The 22,166-nt window shown below is 41.6% G+C and overlaps 1 protein-coding gene across 16 annotated transcripts in view; it reads left to right on the top strand.

Annotated features, from left to right (window-relative positions):
- DTNB (dystrobrevin beta) overlaps positions 1–22,166 on the top strand; it is a 157,042-nt gene that overhangs the window by 43,235 nt on the left and 91,641 nt on the right. For all 16 annotated transcript variants that reach the window (XM_070428832.1, XM_070428830.1, XM_070428827.1 and 13 more), the window contains 2 exons: positions 2,634–2,739; positions 7,277–7,443. In XM_070428832.1, coding sequence (XP_070284933.1) covers positions 2,634–2,739; positions 7,277–7,443 — 273 coding nt within the window. The remainder of the gene's footprint in view (positions 1–2,633; positions 2,740–7,276; positions 7,444–22,166) is intronic.

Raw genomic sequence — 22,166 nt, 5'->3', positions numbered from 1 at the left:
GGCAGTGTGACCTCCCTCGGGACAATGTTGGGAAACTGATCCGGAGCGTATTACGAGGGTCTTCTGAGATAGCAAAACTAATGGTTCCTTTTTATCTTGAAGAGGAAAAAAAAAATTAAACTCCACGGTAGGCAAACCAAAACTGTTTTAGAGAACGCATTCGGATTATAAGTGGATTTGTAAACATGTAATTTTTAACAAATAGAAGATGTAGAAATATTAAACCTTTTAAATAAACGATATGATATGCTTAATCTGTTTACCACCTCTTACTAGCTAAAAAGCTTCCGAGCATCTTCCTTGCCAGTAATGTGAAGCAGGCATTTGTCATTTCATGGTTTGTAGCAGTTATTTACCTGTTTGTAATCAGGCGTTTCCATGTCTGGACTTCCATTCAGAAGTTCAGTGACTTTCTGGTTTTGTCTTTAGCATTGTTCACTCGTTCTCCCAGGGTCCACTGAGGCCTCAGAAATTAGTGACCTGGATGCCTGAGATGGAAAACACTTTGGAAATCTTTAGCTTATTTTAGTAGCTATTTCTCAAACCTCACCATCAGCGCACAGCTATACAGAGAGGGCCTTCAGATGATGACCTCATACTGTGACCACCCTCTTGCTTGGCTCTCAGAACATCCCCTAGGCAGTGCTGGCCTGCTGGCTCTGTCCCGGCCCGAGACTTCCCTTCATATTTCTCAGGTTTTTATTGCAAAAGCTTCTTTCTTGCTCTGCCGTCTTCTTTACCTTTTTTTTTCTCTTCCCTATATATCAGTTTCTTTTTAAAAAAATATATTTTATTGATTTTTTACAGAGAGGAAGGGAGAGTGATAGAGAGTTAGAAACATCGATGAGAGAGAAACATCGATCAGCTGCCTCCTGCACACCTCCTACTGGGGATGTGCCCGCAACCAAGGTACATGCCCTTGACCTGAATCGAACCTGGGACCCCTCAGTCCGCAGGCCGACGCCCTATCCACTGAGCCAAACCGGTTAGGGCTCAGTTTCTTCTTTTAAAGATTGTTTTCAATAAGAATGACTTATAATTTACCGATAATGGAATCAGGATCTCACAGTTGCCAGAAAGATACACAGACTTCAGTGTGTGTGGTCACACGTTTGGGTGATGGGACCCTCGTTGGGAGGCGTGGTGGTGGGTCGGATGGAAATCCGAGGCCCGTCTTCCTGACCATCACCGCCGGCCCGCACTCCGCGCCTCCCTGTGGTCAAAGTCGTTTGGATTAGTGGTCAAAGTCAAAGTCGTTGTGTAGTCATCTGGCAAAATATTTGTCAGCTCTAACCACCTTTATCTTTCTACCTTCCTTTCTGAAATAAACTGTTTTAAAGTTTTATGTAGAAGCACCACATTTTTTATATCCTGTTTTTCACTTCAAGTAAAGTGGTGGCACTGAGAACGCAGTTACTTGGGAGGGAAAGATGACATTTGGGTGCCTTTCGGCTTCACCCCTAATGCTCAGTGTCTCCCCAAACCCCCAGATTTTGAATTGTGGGGCCAGGGCTTGGAAAAGGCCTATTTACTGGGCTGTGCACCTCTCGTTCTCCTGTGTTTGCCCTCTTGTCTTTGCTCTTCTTTTGGAATAAAGTTTGAAGTGGGCGCCTCGGTGTCCAGGTTACCGTTACAGAACTTTCACATCAGTTGCATGGCACTGCCCTTCCTCCCTTCCCTTTCTTTTTAGAGCTGGGAAAGGTGTTTTGTGGGTTAGAGAGCATAAAGAGGAATTTCACTAATTAGAATTATTGTTGAGAACTTGTTTTATCTACATCATCTGATTATTTTTTTTCTGGGCTGTCTTCTAATTTTCTATGTCCACATGGGACATAATTTTATCAGTGTCTCCCACACCGTGGAAGCTTACAATATATTTGTTTAAAAGAGAGAAACAAAGATAGAACCAAAAAATGCAATCCAGCCAAGGAGATGGGTAATGGAGGGAGTACTGTGATGGGCATTTGCATATTGGGTTCTGATGTCCTCCTTCTTATATCTACTTCTGTGGTTTGGCCACATAACTTCACCACTCCGAGCTTCAGCCTGCTCTTACGTAAATGAGAAGGTTGTTAAATGATGTGTTTGCCCCTCACGTTGGTATTTACTCAACAATTACTTACCAAACACTCCCTGTGTGCCCGGCTCTGTTAACGAATGCTGGAAACTCGTAGACAACCCCTCAGCCACAGTTCCCGTTCCCGATGCTTTACGGTCGGGAGGGATGGGTGCTTCCACGCTGCGTACCGGGATTAGTACTACTGGGCAGGATGTCTGAGGTCTAGTCCTGCTCCCGTCCGATTTGGGCAGGACCTTTACAAGGTATTTAATGTTTGGTTCTTTCATTGTGTCACCTGAAAAACGCAGATAGTAATACCTCACTTGTCTAACTTGTGCAGTTGTTTTGAGACTCAGATAAGATAATGTATGTGGGAATGCATTTGAAGACAGGAGTAGTCTAGTGTGTAGTGGAGTGTGCAGCAGTGTCTGTAGTAATGTAAAATATTTTATTTTGCAATTAAATTCCACATGTAATTCATTAACTTGGTTGGGAAGGCCCCAAGTTAACTTAATCTTGGAGTTCAGAGGTATTTGAAAAATTTAAAGCATTTCTGTTTTTCTCCTCTCCACAGAAAAAGATCATGTTAAATATGTTTTTAGACACAATGATGGCCGACCCTCCTCCCCAGTGCCTTGTCTGGCTACCTCTCATGCACAGGCTTGCCCATGTCGAGAATGGTAAGCAGAACTTGTCCCTCTCGTTCCTATGTTATTGGAAGTATGTGAACTGAGTATTTGTAATGTCCTCAGCTACTATGATTGAAATTGTAATTGACATTTCTTGCCACTCTATTATTTGAATTTGTGATTTTAGCTTTCAAAAGAAGAATATCTGTTTCTCAAATAAAGAAGTGGTGGGGGTCTTATTACTTAGATAGGATACCAAGAAGTAGTAATATCCTATATAATAAAAGGGTAATATGCAAATCGACTAAACGGCAGAACGACCGGTTGCTATGACGCACACTGACCACCAGGGGGCAGACACTTAACGCAGGAGCTGCCCCCTGGTGGTCAGCGCGCTCCCACAGGACTCACAGCTGGCGAGCACAGCGGCAGTGGTGGGAACCTCTCCAGCCTCTGTGGCAACACTAAGGATGTCCGACTGCTGGCTTAGGCCCACTCCCCGTCAGTTGGACATCCCCTGAGGGCTCCCGGACTGGGAGAGGGTGCAGGCTGGGCTGAGGGACTGCCCCCCTCCCCCCAGTGCACGAATCTCGTACACTGGGCCTCTAGTCAGGTCATAAAAGTTTGTGGTTTAAACTCCAGGCTTTTCCCCTGAGATTCCAGGGGGTTGTTTCTGGCTTGAGTCCACCTGGCTTAGCCATGGCTTCTCTTTTCCTTTAATTTTTAAAAATCATAGGTAAAAAATTGGATATATTCAATATCAACCACTAAAACTGTGTTTTAATTGTTTGGAGGAAAGTAGCTAAGATAGAATTTAGTACTGGGTTTCACACATCTTCAGTTCTTTCCTTTAATACTTATTTTACCTTGAATTATTCTCAGTATCCTTTCTAGTAATTTGGCTTAAATCTTTGTTCCACTTGGTATTAAAATGGCACTTATCTCTTAGTAACGTCGTAATTTTTTCTGCTGCTGCTATCAGTTTATCTCCTTGTGTAGGTTGTTTGAGTTTATTAAAGGGAAGGCTGTGGTTTTTCTACGTAACCTTCTCTCAGGGCTCTTCCTGTCTCTCCTCATTCCACACGAGAGCAGCAGTAGCTGAAAGGCACTAAAAAGCAGAGGCCTCTTTTTTCCCCTCCTAAGAATGAGACACACATCCGTGCTTTTTTAGCTTCTCTGCTATCCATACTCTTTAAACACATATTTATTTATTTATTTTATTTTATTTCAGAGAGGAAGGGAGAGGGGGAGAGAATCATTGATCAGCTGCCTCCTCCACACCCCACACTGGGGATCAAGCCTGCAACCCAGGCATGTGCCCTGACTGGGGATCGAACCGTGACCTCTTGGTTCATAGGTTGACACTCAACCCCTGAGTCACACAGGCCAGGCACTTTTTTTTTTCTTTAACTGTGGCTTTCGTTTATAAGTACCTTAGATTCAGGATTATTTTTTTAAAGGTCCAGAATCTCTTGACTAGAGTAAAAAGCTATCTTTTTGTGTGTTTGTTTATTAGTCCTCACCCAAAGACACTTTTTCCATTGATTTTTTTAGAGAGTGAAAGGGAGGGAGAGAGAGAGACACATCAATTGGTTGCCTCCCACATGTGCCCTGACTGGGGCCGGGGATCGAACCTGCAACCTAGGTGCGTACCCTTGACCAGGAATCCAACCTGTGATCCCTTGGTGCACAGGCCAGCACTCTAACCACCAAGCACACCAGCCATGGCAAAACAGCTAACATTTTTAATAGGGTTTTTGGATAGAGATTTATACTATTAAATTATTACAGTTTTATTGGTTCTTTTGGAGGCATTACTTTGAGAGCCTTTAAGTGTTTTAGTAGTTTCATAGCCAGTTCATTTTCATAAAATCATTTTGTATCTGCTATACCAAGTAGGAAAATCTTATTTGTCATGATGTATTATTATTCATATGAACATTTTATTGTGACTTTGTATTACTTATTGATTACATTCTTATGTGGTTATTGATATTTTTTTAGAGACCGAGAAATATCATTGGAATACATAGAAAATAAAACATTACCTATCACACTAATATTTATTTACATATCTTAATATTTATGGTGAGAAATAAATTAAATTATGCTATTTTTAGTGTTTTTTGTTGTTGTTGGGCCCTTTACTTCTCATGAAATTTATTACTCAAATTATATTGAGGTTACTATTCATAAGGACAGATACTTATTGGCTTGAGCAAAAATTGCACTTTTTATAGTGGCTTACTAACTCAAGTGTGTAGTATATCAGAAGATAACTATCACATGATGCATTCTTCCAAAAAAGAATACTTTACCAAAACCTAATCTTATTTATAATTGACCCAGCACACGTTGGTTCTTTCCTCATTCTGGTTTTCAGCGTTTTCCACCTGGTCACCCAGTCCACTGACTAATGTAAGCAATGGCTGGCTTTCGACTGGTTTGTAAGAGAGGAGAAAATCACATAGACATACATGTTCAATCAAAATTATCAGAATATATCTGCTAATTTAATATTGATGTGCAATGTCATTTAACATTAACCCCAAAGTATATGGAATTATAAACATTGGCTGCCCTGATTATGTTGACTGCACTGATGTTAGCTCCAGATGGATTTGGGAGACTGTTGTCTGGCAGAACTCTGCTCTGTTGTGCAGTTTTACTTTGGAACACAGACTCAGCATTTTCATGATTCCTTAGAAGTTATTTGATGGCCAAAGCTTGAATTTTTTAGAGGAAGTATGTCCTTTGTATCGCTCATTCGTATTTTGCTTTTCTTTTGGTCTTTAGTGATCTTTTTTTTTCTTTAAATTACTTTTACTTTTAAAATATATTTTTATTGATTTCAGAGAAGGGAGAGTGAGAAAGAGAAAGAAACATCAATGATGAGAGAGAATCTTTGATTGCCTGCCTCCTGCACACCTCCTACTGCAGACGGAGCTCACAACCAGGGCATGTGCCCTTGACTGGAATTGAACCTGGGATCTTTCAGTCTGCAGGCCAACGCTCTATCCACTGAGAAAACCAGCTAGGCTTGTCTTTAGTGACCTTATTATACTGTTTCCCCTCCCTAGTGCTCAATTTATTTATTTTTTGACTCTTTATACCCTAGTTAACACATTGTGGACGGATCACAAGAATTCTCGTGTTTTCTGTTCTAAGGCTTGTGGCCAATTATGAGAATTCTTGAAAAACGATATTAGCTTGTAAGAACATGTAATAAATAACTTCAGAATGCAATTGGTATTTAATTTTAAAGTGTGCCTTTAACATTTATGTAAAACTTTCTTTGTACTTGTTCAATAGAAACTTATCTGGCCACTGGGTAAAGCTAGCAATAAAACTACTGGTCTGCAATGTCTTAATATATATTTTTGGAAGCAGAACTAAAAATTCTTAAAATTGAGATAAGATTGGCTTTGGATATACAGTGCTAGAAAGAGTCATTCAGACGAAGATTTGAATGCCGTATCCCTCTTTCCCGTTGACTTTCATTTCTTCCATTCAGCATTGATTTGCCAGAGGGAACGAATATGCTACCAACATTTACTAGTAAAAGTATAAATAGTGGGGGGCGGAAGGGGCCTAAATATGTTGGCAGAAGATGGTTTGACTTTGGGTGGCGGCACATAGTGCAATCAATATACAGATCTAATAACAGAAATGTACACTTGAAACCTATATGATCCTATTAACCAGTGTCACCCAATAAATTTAATTAAAAATAGATAGAAGTATGACTAGCAATCTGTACCACACAGTTGTGCATTGTCCACGTCCCACTCAGGGAACTGGACTTTCAGGCTATAAGAGAACCCCGTGATCCCCGTGAATCCTGAGCACCACCTGCCAGTTCTCACAAGGTACGGAGCCCAGTGAGGTAGAGAGAGGAGCCGCAGGTCACTGAGTTTCCCCTCCTCCAAGCACAGTCCCTTCACTGGTCCAGAGGACTTCAGTTCTCTGCTGCTACTTGGAGCTCTTCGCTAAAACTACTATAGTAACATGTCTAGCGTCACTTTTTACCAGTTACCTTTTGTGTCCAAGTATGTAGTAGTATTTCCTTCAGCAACCATCCGCAGGTCTTCAGTCCGAGGTGCTGTGTAAAATACCATTTGCAGGTAACAGTGATATATCATATACGCCCTGGCTCTCACGGAGTTTATGTTAGTGAAGGAAACAAACGTGTGAACAACCAACAGTGATCTGTATCTTCAAACACCAGTAGGTTTGGAAAAGAAACTTCGGAGTGAAGGTCCCGATTTCCTCCTTACTTGTATATGTATCTAAATTTTGAGAAACTTGAGTTTCATTTTAAAGAAAGAAATTGGCTATTTTCTAAGGTGGTTGAAAATTTTATTTTGTTTATCGTTCCCTTTTTTTTTCTAGTAAATGGCTGGTTAAATGAACTAGGAGACAACTTGAAGTCTTCAGTTCTAATTTTGTTTTCATTTTTTAAAAATATTAGATTAGGTTTTCCACTGTGTTGACTTTGTTCCCCAAATGAAAATGATTTTTTTCTCCCTCTTATCCCATTCCTCGTCCTCTGCCCTCCTCTCGTCCCTGCCTTCCCGCCCTCCACAAGTCTTCCACCCCGTGGAGTGCTCCTATTGCCACTGTGAGAGCATGATGGGTTTCCGGTACCGATGCCAGCAGTGCCACAACTACCAGCTCTGCCAAAACTGCTTTTGGCGTGGTCATGCCAGTGGTCCTCACAGCAACCAGCACCAGATGAAGGAGCATTCCTCTTGGGTAATTGCTTTATTTTCAGTCTGTGTCCTCAGCTGTTCGTCTGTTTCATTGATAGCAGCACTTGGGCCTATTTCGGGGTAGATGCCTATAAATGAGGATTCGGTGTCATAAGATCTTAATACTGACATTCAGGACGGGGTTTGCAAATATGTTGTACTTCATCACTTGATTTTAAAAGCAGAATTTTTAAAGTTCTAGGAGATGGAGATATTATTACACTTGAAATAATTCAGTAAAATGGAATGTTGCAATGACCCCTTTCCAAAGTAAAACGCGAGTTTCTTCTTATTTTAAAATTCTACAAGGTATCTCTCTCAGTGCTTATGCTATGAGCTTTAAATAAGATTTAAAGTTCTTTTTTTAGGCAAATTTAATTTAATAGTGCAAAGAGAGCTGCATGATATAAAGGAGTTACAGTTTTGCCGCTCTAACGTTGGGAAAATACTATATTGCACAATTGCCACATGGGTGTCCTTACTTTCAAAAGTCGTCCTGTACATACCAGTACACTATTTAGGTGGAGGTTGGTGTCTGATTTTTGCGTTGTGCTTGTAAATCATGTAACAAGCTTAGTGCCGATACATTTCCTTTCCCCTTTCAGTTTGTTTCCAGAGTTTTTACCTTTTTCATTTGTTGGTTGATTGGTTTGTTAAACGGTAGAAAAATATAGGGTGTCACCCAAAAGTATATACACACACTTTGAATAATTTTAAAGGCAGTGTTTATTAAAATACATTTCATGTTCAAAATGGAACTATCAGCTGTTAAAGTATATATAACATTTTTTGAGACACCTGGTTATTAGTATAATTCAAGATCAAGCTTGTTAAGCCTGGTCATTCTACTAGACTTTAAGTAACAAAAATAGTGGTGTGTGTGTTTTTTTCCTAGTTAGCTTTCATAAAACTAACCAAGAAAAAGCAAGTAAGTTTATGTCAGAGATTAGTGTGTGTGTGTTTTTTTAAAAAAAGAACAGACTGCAACCAAGTGTGTACTTGACTTCCTACATCTGATGATGTGTTAGAGAGAAAAAAATTTTTTATTAGTTTTTCAGTTACAGTTAACCATAAAATTTTGTTAGATAGAAGATCCTGTTCTGAGTCTTGTTACATTGTAAATGCCAGTATTTTTCTGAGGAGTTATTTTAAACTTTTAGAATAGATTGTGAGGAAACAGTTGGACTTGCTGGTAGCCCCTGAGTTCAATACACTCCCACCCCGTGTGGGCCTTTCCAGCAGGGAGTGGAGCCTCGTCGCTTACGGCTCTGGGAGCTGGGGGTAGTGTGCCCTATGGAGTTTGTAGATCCCAGAAACACGGGAGGGGAAGAGACTGAGCCAGGCATGTTCATGACTTCTCTAAACACAACCAGTCTGATTGGGAGAGGAGTGGGAGGGAGAGGAGTGAATGAGGGCAGAGGGCAGTCTGGTGGAGTCCTACAGAGAAGGTGACCCAATTAATCCCACTTTCCTTCCTTCCTTCCTTCCTTCCTTCCTTCCTTCCTTCCTTCCTTCCTTCCTCCCTCCCTCCCTCCCTCCCTCCCTCCCTTCCTTCCTTCCTTCCTTCCTTCCTTCCAATTATGGTAAAATATACATAACTCTTAACCCTTTCTTAATACACAAAGAGGCTGGGAATAAACCTATTCCCACTCTCGGACCCGGTGCCTCACAATCCGAACCTGCTTACCCACATCCTCACTTTACCAAGAGAACTTTGACTGAATTCCCCTTGGTTACTCTGGCAGAGAAAGAGAGCGAGAGACACAGAGAGAGAAGCTGGTTACATGAAGTATGCAGGTACAGTTTGTTAGTAGATTGCCTCAGTAGAGGTAGTTATAGAACTCAGTGGATGCTGTGAAATTTCACCTTTTTCCTCCAGCAGATGGCAGGCTTCACCTTTGAACAAAGTTACTTATCCTTTTCTTCAAAATCTGCTATAAATGAGGAAGTATTTGAATTTACTGAACAATCTCTCTTAATTTTCTTTTTCTTTTTAATAAGTGTCCACTGGAGCTATTTGGGCATTAGTGATATTAAACTATTTCCTTTAAAAAATCAGAACAAATCGTGTTGTTATAGACCTGGAACAATTAGGATTGTTGACTTGTTTTCTTGCCAGAAAACTTTTAGAACAGAACATCTTTGTCATCTTGGAGCATATAGCACCTTCCTAGACATGATACTAAAAGCATTAGCAATAAAAGAAAAATAAATTGAACTTCATCAAAATTAAAGACTTTGATGCTCAAAAGCTACTGTCATGAAAGTAAAAAGCCAACCCATTGAAGAGGAGGAACTATTTGCAAATCCTATCTCTGATAAGGGACGTGTCCAGAATTATAAGGAACTCTTACAACTCAAAAAGAGCAGAAACCCCAAGTAACCCAATGTAAACATGGCAGAGGCACAGTGGAATGGTGGCTACCAGGAGCTGGGGTGAGAGGAATAGAAAGAATTGTTTTTTAATCGGTGTAAAGTTCCAGATTTACAAGATGAAAAGGTTCAGGAGATCTGTTTCACAACAGTGTGAATAAACTTAACACAGGCGCACACAGGAGGCAGCCAGTCAATGCTGCTCTCACTTCGACGTCCCTCTCCCCATCTCTAAAATAAATTCTTAAAAAACATATCCTTGGATGAGGATTAGAATAAAATGGATAAGCACTGACTGGTATTGCTCAGTGAATAGAGCATCGGGCTGTGGACCAAAGGGTCCCGGGTTCGATTCGATTCTGGTTAAGGGCATGTACCTTGCTTGCCGGCTCCTCCCCTGCTGGGGCCCTGGTCGGCACTCCTGCAGGAGGCAACCAATCGCTTTGTTTCTCTCACATCGATGTTTCTCTCTATCCCTCTCTCTTCCACTCTCTCTAAAAATCAATGGAAAAATATTCTTGGGTGAAGATTAACAACAACAAAAATAAATAAATAAAATGGTTAAGATGATCAAGTTTATGTCATGAATTTTTTACCACACACAAAAAAAGTAAATTAACTGGAGGGAAAATGGGCAAATGATCTAAATAGACATTTTCTGAACAAGATGTACAAATGGCCAATAAGCACATGAAAAGATGCTCAACAGAATTAGTCATTAGGGAAATGTCTAATCAAAACTGACATTGCCCTGGCTACTGTGGCTAAGTTGATAAAAGCATCGTCCCTTTCACTGAAAAGTCTTGGGTTTGATTTCTGGTCAGGGCACATACCTCTCTAAAAATACATGAAAATGTCCTTGGGTGAGGATGAAAGAAAGAAAAAAAAAAGCCAATGACAAGTGCTGATGAGAATGTGAAGAAATAGGAACCCTAATACACTGCTGGTGGGAATGTAAAATACAGAGAAATGAATAAAATACGAAGAATGTAGGTTGTTTAGAGAGAAATGACGCCATGAGGGAGACAAGGGGTTAATTGAAGGTCGTAGGCTCGGTGGAGTGTAGGTCCCACTGGGGTTGAAGGCAAGGGTTCTGGGAGTCAGCTTGGAAGATAGAAGTTGGTATGAGAGTGGGGTGTTCAAAATTGTGATTTTAGATGATGTGACATTAAAATGTCCTGCGATGTGACTGTGAAGCTGGTGGCCAGTGTGGAGCAGGGGAAAGGTTGTGGAGGGAGAGGAGTTCAGTGAAGACCAGCGTGCAAATTTTCTAGGGCTGCCATAGAAATTCCCAGAAACTTGGTGGCTTAAAACAGATTTATTCTCTCACAGTTCTGGATGCCCCAAGTTTGAAACCAAGATGTCTAGGGCAGCCGTGATCTCCAGAGATACAGAACCACGAGGGGATATATAAATAGAAAGGCATTTGTTATAAGGAGTTGGCCCACGTGATTGTGGAGGCTGATAAGTCTCAAGATCTGCAGGTTGAGTTGGGACGCTGGAGACCCTGGACAGCTGATGGTATAGTTCCAGGCGGAGTCTGAAGGCCTTTGACCAGGAGAACTGATAATGTAGTTTTGGTCCCAAGACCAGCAGGCTTGAGACCCAGGAGGAGACAGTGTATCAACTCAAGTCCTAAGGCAGGAAAAAGCCGATGGCCCACTTCACAGGTAGGGGAGGGCCAGCCTTTCTGTTCTATTGAAGCTTTCAACCGATTGGATGAGGCCCACGTATATTAGGGAGGGAAATCTGCTTTATTCTACTGATTTATATCGGAATCTCATCCAAAAACACCCTTATGGGAACATTCAAAATAATGTTTGACCAAATATCTGGGTACCTCATAGTCCAGGCAAGTTGACAATTAAATTAGCCGTCACACCGTTCTTGGCCTTCTCCAGCTCCTGGTGGCTGTTGGCATTCCCTGACTGGTGGCTGCCTCACTCCAGTCTCTGCCTCATTGGTCATACTGCCTCTTCCTCTTCTTTGTGTTCTCTGGATGTCTATCTTACAACAACACATGCGATTGTGTTTTGGGCCCACTAAGATAATCCAGGAAAAATTTTTGCTCTCAAGATCCTTAACATGTCTGTCTGGCATGGCTCAGTGGTTGAACATCGACCTATGGACCAGAAGGTCACGGTTCGATTCCCAGTCAGGGCACATGCCCGGGTTGTGTGGCATGCAGGAGGCACCCAATCGGTGACTCTCTCTCATCATTGATGTTTCTATCTCTCACTCCCTCTCCCTTCCTCTCTGAAATAAACAAAAATAATTTTTTTAAAAAAGATCCTTAACTTAATTACAAAAAGATCCTTAATTACATATTTAACCATAAAAGGTACTGTTCACTCATTTGCCACGTAGGGTAATCTCAGATTCCAGAGATTAGGATGTGGACATATCTTTTGGGGGGTCACCATTCAACCCACTACACCTCATGTATTGGGGAGGTCACCTGTCTGGATGTTGAAGTCAATAGTAATGTTGGACTACACCATGGAGCAGGGGTCCTCAAACTACGGCCCGCGGGCCACATGCAAATACAAATATTGTATTTGTTCCCGTTTTGTTTTTTTACTTCTAAATAAGATATGTGCAGTGTGCATAGGAATTTGTTCATAGTTTTTTTTTAAACTATAGTCCGGCCCTCCAACGGTCTAAGGGACAGTGAACTGGCTCCCTGTTTAAAAAGTTTGAGGACCCCTGCCATGGAGGGATAGTTAGGGTTTGAGTCTGATGACATGACATTCAAAACAGGGGCATAAGGAAAAGGGGAAGGACCGGAGAATGGCGGCGAGGTTTTCGGAGGACATCTCCTCCCCCTGGGGATCCAGATACTTGAGGGAGAAAGCAGCTGCTGCCTGAATGGCTTCCGGGGGAGCCCAGCCTTCAGGGAAAGCCAGCTTTCCTCCCAGAGCAAGATGGTGAAAGCAACGCTTAGAGAAGACATTCTCAGCTAGAGAAGGGCTTGTGCTGACGGTGGCCCGTGAAGACAAGTAGAAGGGTGTTGAGAGTGGAGGGTCAGTGGGAGACGGGTCCTGTTGGGATGTGCAGAGCCGTATGGGAACGAGAATCCAGCAGGGGTCCTGGGTTTCTTATGAGACAAGCGTAACCCCTGCTAAAAGTTGTGCTGGAATTGGCCCCAGACAGTCTCCAAAGCAGATCACCGTGCTGCCGCGGTGAGGCTTGGTTCAGAGAGGGTTTTGCCAGGAGCGGGCAGAGCCCTGGCATCCTCTCCTGACTCCTGTTAGTGGTGGTCTGAGGGCCTGGGGAGAAGTGGCCTAGAGTTCTCCCGACCCACAGCTAAACTGGCTGTTCCCTGGCCCAGGCCCTCCCTCTGAAATTATGGACTTTCCAGGGTCACCCGAGAGATGGAGGAATAGGCTAGAGGCGTCCTGATGGCATTTATCATCGTCAGTAGGCTGGTGGGGATGTTTTAAATATTGCTCTTTTTAGCATCTGAACATTGGCCCCATTTGACTGTGGTATTTGGATGTACTATTGATTCTTAAACCCATTTACAGCTGCAGAAGTGCTGAGTTAGAAGGCAGAGCATTTGAAATGGACCCAGCTGTTTAAAAAGATGGATGCTCACCAAAGACAGTAGTGGTGTGTGGTTTATGAAACAATAAGGCATCTTTTCCAACTGTGCTCTGGTTATTCTTAGAGCAGAGAGATGACAAGGAAGTTTTCCATTGCAGAGAAATATATGACTTCACCCAAACCAAGCAGTTCTTCAAATGAGCAATTTCCTCTAGCATTTGTCACTTAGCCACAGCCCTTTCTCCAGCTTTAGATCTTCCTGGTGCTTACAGGTGGCCTCCAGAGCTGAACGGGATGGGGCGTGTGTATCCTCTTCCATGTGTGGGAGGACCAGGGTTCTCTGTGAGGCGGCACGTGAGCTGCTTGTCCGTTTCTTTTTTTTCGTGTTTTTTAAAAAATATATTTTCTTATTAAAAAAATTTTTTTTAATTGATTTCAGAGAAGAAGGGAGAGGGAGAGAGAGAGAGATAGAAACATCAATGATGAGAGAGAATCATTGATCAGCTGCCTCCTGCATGCCCCCTACTGGGGATCAAGCCCGAAACCCGGGCATGTGCCCTTGACCAGAATCGAACCCGGGATCCTTCAGTCTGCAGGCTGACGCTCTATCCACTGAGCCAACCCGGCTAGGGCTGCTTGTCTGTTTCTACATTAACTCAGATACATCAGCGATGATTACCTGTTTATCTAGAACTCTGTGAGACCTATAGGTACAGGTTTAGGGTAGAACTGTTTCTCTAAATAAATGTAATATATGTGTATTGTATGCTCATTAAGTTTTATCTCCACTTAGTGACTACAAAGTGTCCAATTATGAAACGTTCCTGTGTTGTTTATTCATTAAACCTTTTGATTACCTGCGATAAAGCAGATGTTACGCTCCCCGCATTCTCTCCCGGGCTCTCTTCTTGTCGCGTAGTGCCCCCTCTCGGAACGCTTTCACGCAGTTCCAGGTTGGCGATGACCCCCTGGACACCAATAAATTTCTGCCATTTTAAATTCCAGCCCAGGCTTCCTTTCTAGGTTGAGACGCCTATGTTCAGTGGACTTACGGACATTTCTATCTGGAAATTTCACTGGCTTTTCTGCAATACATTGTTCTAATAAGTTTTCAATCGGTTTTTTTGGAACTTCCAGATAGATAACTGCATTGTCTATAGGAAACAACTTAGTCATTTTCCAGTCTTTATACCTTTTTTTTTAACCTCTTTGTGTTGGCAAGAACTTTTAGAGAAGTGCTTCCAGAAATTGCCTGAAAAGAGTCATCTGGCTGCTTCTTAAATATGTAAAGTACCAAGCTCTTCTCCTGGGAATTGTAACTTAGTAGGTCTGGGTTGAGGCAAAAGAATCTGCTTTGTTTGGTTTTGTTTTTTAAACAAGCCCTGCAGGAATTTTTTTTTATCTTCACACAAGTTTGGGAAACCCCTTTTCAGAGCAGTGCTAGATAATCATGGTGGTGGTCTTTGGTTCCTGGCTGGTGTGTCTGTGTCATGTGTGATACCGACTGCTGGCTCTGTTCCTGTCTTGACCTGTGGCAGTATTTGTAACAGGCATTGGAGTTACTGTGTACCCAGGGGTAGTCGGACAGTGGTCAGTCTCCACCAGGCAAAGAGCTTTCTGTCCTGGTATTCCCTCAGTAAACATGTCTAGTGCCTGTTATGTTCCAGGCCGCGCAGAGAGCTGCTGTGCAAAGCAGCTCATGGCAGGTCTTGACTTTCGAACCCTCCTGCTGTCCCTCACCTCCAGCCTCTTCTGGGCCTCTGGCTGCCCGTGAATATACTTCCATGGCGCCCGTGGGCTCTGCACCTTTTGTTGTAGCTGATTAGACCCTCAGTTTGCCAACTCCTGACATATTGGTCCCACGTGTCCCTCATTCTCTCCTGCTGTGCAGACTGTGACTTCATGTGAGCCGAGAACTATCTGCTCAGTGTATGCTAGAAGCAGCTTCTAAACCAGAGATGATCTATAACATGCTGACGTTCACTCCTGTGGGGTAATGTTTCGAAAGCTTTTGCAGTTACACCTTTGGTCCGGGATTTTCATTTCTGTCTTTCACTCACAGGCAGCACGATGACAATATTGAACTATTTGCCATTGCTTGTTTCACCCCATCTTCTTACTTCTATGCCTTTGAAGCTGTTGTTTTCCCTTCCCAACTTCTGTGGAGCCTCTACGATTCAGCTACTGCCTCCAGGCTTTCAGTGCAGCTTTATAATTTTTACAGAAAGGTCTCGTATAGTTTAGATTAATTCTTATGTACTTTACATGGTTGTTGCTATTGCAAATGGTGCCTTTCTCCTATTGTTTCTTTGAGATATAACTTACATGCAATAAAATGCACCCACTTTATGTAATTCAGTGAGTTTAGGCAAATGTATATAGTCATGCAAATGCTATCTTTTTTGAAATACGGATCTTAACAGTTTGTTGCTGGTGTATGGGAATGCAAATTACTTCTGCATTTTAATCCACTATATAGTCATCTTCTTTAACTTGCTCATTAATTCTGGTAATTTGTACTCAGATTCTTTTGGATTTTCTATAATAATTATGTCGCCTGCAAATAGTTATAGCTTTCTTTGTTTCCTCCCTCCCACTCCTTGTACTTTTAAATATTAATCATACGTTTCCCCCTTTTTGTCTTGTTAATGCTGGCTAGAACTCCAGTGCAATATGGAATAGAATTAAGTTAAGAAGAGTGACATTTAAAAAAAAGGAACAAGCCAATATGAAGAAAGGACCAAATTGAACTTTGAGAAATAAAAATACTAAGGTTAAGCTCAGTCAAGGGGTTAAATAGCAAATTAGAGACAGCTACAGCAAAAATTAAGGAATGGAAAGTAGATCTGAAGAAATTAACTGGGGTAGAGAATATTGAACACAGATATAGGGAAAATGGAAAATGTGAAAGATGATTAAAGGGTTTGAAGAATAAAATGAAAAGATCAACCTAGAATTCTGTACCTAGCTAATCTGTTCAAGAGCAAAGGAAAAATAAAGATATAGTTTCAGAAAAAGTGTCATTGGGTTTGCTACCAATAGACCATTGCTGAAGGAACTAATAAAGGATATACTTTGGGGAGAATTAATTGAAGCAATGAGGAAGAAGTGGGATACAAGAAGAAATGGCACACAGTGGAATTGGTAAATGTGAATAAATTTAAATAAGCATCATGTATAAAATAATAATCACTAATTTTGGTGAGCTTAAAATAAGATGCAACTAAAGTACTAACCAACTATGACATGAACATAGTTGAGGCATGCTTAGAGCTATAGGATTTTAAGTTACAGGATGAGGGTACAGATGCTGATTAATATTGTGGTCAGTGTTCATATTAAAATAGCTCGAGGAGGTTCCCGACTTGTCTGAGGACTTCATAGGCTTATGTTTCTACCTGGATCCCCTCAGATGGTGGCTTGATGCTCAGGGTGATGTCCTCAGAGAGAGTGGTTTGAAGTGAACATGACAGGAATGGCCTCCGAGGCACCATCCTGAGCTTTTTCCATTTGGCTGTTGTGCTCCCAAGTGTCAGGGCCTGTCAGCATGTTCCCTGGGCTGAAGACTGTGCTTTGCAAGGAATTGGCTCGAGGCTGATTGAAAATACAGTCATCTGAGCTCAAAAAGACTTTCTTTTTCGGAGTGTCTTAGTGTCTGGTCCACGGCAATGTGAGGAACACAGTTTCAGCCCTGGCACAGGAACACAGGGCAGCGGTTACAGCCTGAGTCACCTCCCGCGCTCCACCTCGAAGTCTGCCCCTCAGTTGGAAACTCTGTCCCCACACCCAGTTCAGCCCAGTTTCCCCGTATGACTCCCACTGTGGTCCTCGGTGTCCCTCGTCTATTTCTGACTCCCTGCAAGACTGTCTCACTGTCTCAGGCTGTCTCCCAACTTCTGTGTGGCCTCTGAGTTCTTACTCTGAGTAGTTTTACCTGTTGAGGGCCTGTTGTACCACAAGAAGAGTGAAATGGGCCTATTTATATGAGCGTTAGTTTTCACACTCGTAAAATTGAGACCGTTAACATCTAATTTATAAGACTATTATAAGCCTATGTATGTGTGCGAAGCACCTACCGGGTGCCTGACACTAATTTCTTTCTTTCTTTTCTTTCTTTCTTTTTTTTTGGTTAATCCCCACCCAAGGATATTTTTTCCCTTTTCCTTTTTTTTTTTTTTTTTTTTTTGTAGAGAGGGATGAGGGAGGGAGGGGAAGAGAGACAGAGAAACATCGATGTGAGAGAGACATCAACTGGTTGCCTCCCAAATGCATCCTGATGAGGCGAGGGATTGAACCGGCCACCCAGACATGTGCCCTTGACCGAGAATCGAGCCCACAATACTTCAGTGTGCCAGCTGATGCTCTAACCGCTGAACAACATCGGCCAGGGCCTGACAGTAATTTCTTAATAAACATCACTTCCATTTCAGAGGGAAGAGTCAACTTAAAGACTATAGTTGCCCAAAAAGGAAATTAAAATTAAAAAAATAAAACTAAATTATCTGACACTGGCACAGGGATAGAAATAGAGTATGTAGTTGGAAAATAATGGCATAGTTATTTAATGATCTTGAGGCAATTGATTATCCATATGGAATAAAGTTGGATTCTTTCCTCCTATCTATAAAATAAAGCATTTCTAAGTAGATTGAAACTTAAATATGAAATGTAAAAACTATAAAACTTTAGAAGACAATGTGGAACACCATCTTTCTAATCTTAGAAGGGGAAATATTTCTTAAAATACAAAAGTACAAAACCCAGGGTGTCCCCCCAAAATGCATACACACTTTGATTATAAAGTCATTAGTAACATACAGTTCATTTTCAAAATGTAAAAGAATCTACAGAAATGAATACCTTTTTTGTCAATGCCTGTTTTCAAACTGATGACTGTTCTGGTCCAGACACTGCTGATCATGTGAAGTAATGGAATCGCCAACATCAAGAATCATTTTGTTTGGTATCTGTGTGCCCTCAATTTGTTGATTGTTGCTGGTTTTGTACCATAAACATTATCTTTTATGTATCTCCATAAAAAAAAGTCTAGTGGCACTTTAGGATACTTTGTTCAAAGCTTAGTCTGGCTTCCCCCATTATTTCAAATCAGTTATACCTGAAAACGAGTGAAAATTAACTGAGTTATTAACTGTTAAAGTGTGTATACATTTTTGGGGGACACCCTATATCAGTGATGGCGAACCTATGACACGCGTGTCAGAGGTGACACGCGAACTCATTTTTTTGGTTGATTTTTCTTTGTTAAATGGCATTTAAATATATAAAATAAATATCAAAGATATAAGTCTTTGTTTTACCCTGGTTGCAAATATCAAAAAATTTCTATATGTGACATGGCACCAGAGTTAAGTTAGGGTTTTTCAAAATGCTGACACGCCGAGCTCAAAAGGTTCGCCATCACTGCCCTATATAAAGAAAAAGATCAATAAATTGGACTGATGTTATATTTAAAGATGACTTAATGAGGGACAAATAAAGTGAAAAACAAGCCTTAAAGTAGTTGTTTGCAAGTCATAACTTCCTTTGAGTTAACATACAAAAGACATAAAAGAGCCGTTAGATCTCTAAGAAAACGGCAGCCCAGCGAGACACGGTGCCACAGACAGGAACAGGAATTTCACAGACGAAGAAACACAAATGGCCCATAAACACAGGAAAAGTTTCTCAGTCTTTTAGTCATCAAGGAATTACAAAGCAAAACCACATACTATTTATCACCCACCAGATTGGCAAATGTTAAAGTGTCTGACAATACTAATAACAAGGACTGGCCAGAACGTGGAGAGGCGGGACAGCTCTCCGCAGCTGAGGGGAGTGGGAGGCACTGCGGCCGCTTCGTGAACACAAGTTGGCAGTGCCCAGTGGAACCGCATGTGCATAACTCATGACCCAGTAATTCCACTGTTAGGAAATTCTTACATATGGCCACCAGGAGTCATGGACAAGAAGGTTCATAGCAGCATTATAAATGAGGGGAAACATGGAAACTACCCAAATGTCCATTGGCAGTGGAATGAATATATAAATTAGGGTGTAATTAAGTAATGAAGTACAATCAAACAGTGAAAATAAATGAATTACAGTTACATATGTCAGTATGGATGAATTGTAGCATCATTCTGAGTGAAAGAAGCAAGTTGCAGGGGAAAAAAATGTAAGCCTATATAGGTTTCAAACATGTAGTAAATGAACCATATTATTTACGCATAATTGCTAAAAGAATAAAATGAAGGAAACGATTAGCACAAAATCCAGGACACTGGTTATCAGGAGAGGAGCCGGCGGTGGGCGTGGGCCGTTAGGTAAGGACCCAGAGCGAGGCTTCAAACTGACTATAATGTTCTATTTCTCAGGAAGAGTAGTGGGTAGATGAATATATGTTTTATGACTCTTTAAACTGTACATGTATGTTTTATATACTCTGATATATTTTTAATTGTAAAAATAGATAGTTTAAAAATTTAAGAGATGGTAAGGAATTGTTTTTGAAACTAGGTGAAGTAGATTAGGGTATTGAAAATGCACAAAAGTTGAAAATGATTGCCTAAAAGTGTTTGGAGGAGATTTAATTTCCTAGGGTAAGGCTTCTTCATATATCAGTTTTAGAGTCTGAGTGAGGAGGAGGCCGAGTAGCGTAATGAGGTGTGGGAGACACCAGTCTCTCGGCCTGGCTGTTTTCCTCCTCCCTCCCTCCCTTCTTCAGAGCCATAAATATTCAGTGACTGGCTACCAAGTGTGGGTGTGGTCCTAGGGACCAAGGAGCAGATGAGGTGATGCCCCCGTCTTGCCATCGCAGCAGTTTTCGAACCTGGCTGCAGGCTTTGTTACTCTTAAGCCTCTTAACCAGACTCCACCATGAAATTCACTTCAGGTCTATATCAGAATCCAGTCTTTGAGATCTTTGTAAGGAAATAATTTATTTACCTACTAGAGGTCCGGTGCACGAATTCGTGCATGGGTGCAGTCCTTCACTGTGGCCGGCAGTCGGGGCCTATTGGGACCGCTGGGGGGAGGGACCACGGAGGTTTGCCGGCCGCAGGAGGTTGGCCGTGGGAGTGCACTGATCACCAGGGGGCAGCTCCTGTGTTGAGCGTCTTCCCCTGGCAGTCAGTGTGCGTCATAGCGACCAGTTGTAACAGTCGTTTAGGCTTTTATAGCTATAGATTTAGACAACCTAATTGAATGCGCATCTTTGATGTTTTCAGGGTAACACCCTTTTTTGTTTTGGTGCTAGCCCACAGTTAATATCCTAATTCCAATAAACATTTATTTCTGATTTTTTCCTTACCTACATATCAAGCCTTTCTTAATAGACTCTAATAATTTAGAATTGACTTTGCTGTATTGGTTTTTACCTTTCTATCTATATTTTTGAGACTTGAAATTGGATCTAATCTTAAACCTTGACTTAAAGCAGTATTTTCAAAAGCATACTGCTGGAGAGTATGAGGTGGGGCAAAAGGAAACATTTTTTATTTTAACAGTCATGTAGTTATTTTAATGTTTATTGTAAAATATATGTATGGAACCTGTGATTTCATGGCTGTTATTACTCAGGATGCAGCTAAAGCAGTCTATATGCTAATCCATCTCACAGTCTGCATGAATAATGGCCCAGGTGGTTCCCAGACAGAGCACAAAGTCATGAAATTAATACATGGCTTACAGATGTTGTGTTTAGTTGTAAAGGCGAATTTAGATATTCTCTGGTGTCCTCTGATTGACTCCTACTTGTATCATAACTCAAAAAATAAAGCATATGTGTTTTGCTCAGGAAAAATTCATTGAGGCAAATAATTTGTTCAAATAACGTATTTTATTATAGAGCAGGTTCTAGAAATACACAAATGAATAAAATGTAGATCCTATCCTTCAAGAGCACCCACCAGTCTAACAGAGATAGGCACGTAAGTTAAAAAGTGCACTAGGACATGGGAAGTGCACCAGTGGAAATCCGTGCGTGGTACACGGGTGGCTCGGAAGGTGGGCGCTGGGTCTGGAGCAGTGAGGAAAGTCTTCACAGAGGAAGAGGCACCTGCAAGCAGCCTGGAGAGCTGACCAACATTTACAGAGAGACAGGCCGGAAAGGCAGCCCTCCGAAGGACAGGTGCCTAGCTGCCAAGAGCTAGGAGGACATGGTGTGTTGGGTTCACCTGAGCAGCTTGTCATTTATGCTGGTGTGAGGGGAAGGCTGAGGAGAGAGGCAGGAGCCAGGCATGAAAGCTATGGACTCTGATGGCATTTATTGAGACCTTACTTTATAAGTGATTGTCATCCTTGAGAGATCTTAAGTGGAAGACTGACATGTCTGGGGGCAGTGTAGGTGATGGGACAGGGGAGGAGCAATCAGTCACATTACGGGGGCCGTTTTCAGAATTTTTGCTTTGTTTAGCTTCGTATGGTTTTCAGGAAATTAGAGTACATTTAGACTTGCCCCAGAATTTAGTGAGTTGAAAGGGATAGTGGTAGGTGATTTGGAGTCAATATATGAAATTTCTGAAGAAATTGTTATTATCCCATCTTTATTTTGAACAAGGTATTAACCAACTTCACCTGACTTTGCTTAAAGGCAAACAGATTTTTGCTTATTTTGTGTTAAAATACACGCAAGCAGCGTATGAAAGTTAAATGGAGACGTGGCGGATGGTGGTACACAGCTGCAAGCAAGTTCTGTTTCCCAGTCAAGGTGGTGCATACGGTAATGCACTGCAGAGGCAGTGGAATGAAGTGTTTAAACTTCTCTGCAGTTAATATCCTACCGAGAAAACTTCAGACAACAGTGTTATT

This window comes from Myotis yumanensis, unplaced genomic scaffold (assembly GCF_028538775.1).
Source record: "Myotis yumanensis isolate MYYU_CA2020_CCGP unplaced genomic scaffold, mMyoYum1.0.hap1 SCAF_11, whole genome shotgun sequence".
Taxonomy (NCBI): Eukaryota; Metazoa; Chordata; class Mammalia; order Chiroptera; family Vespertilionidae; genus Myotis; species Myotis yumanensis.
Note: the sequence above shows the minus strand (reverse complement) of the source record. Positions and strands in the feature narration are given on the sequence as shown.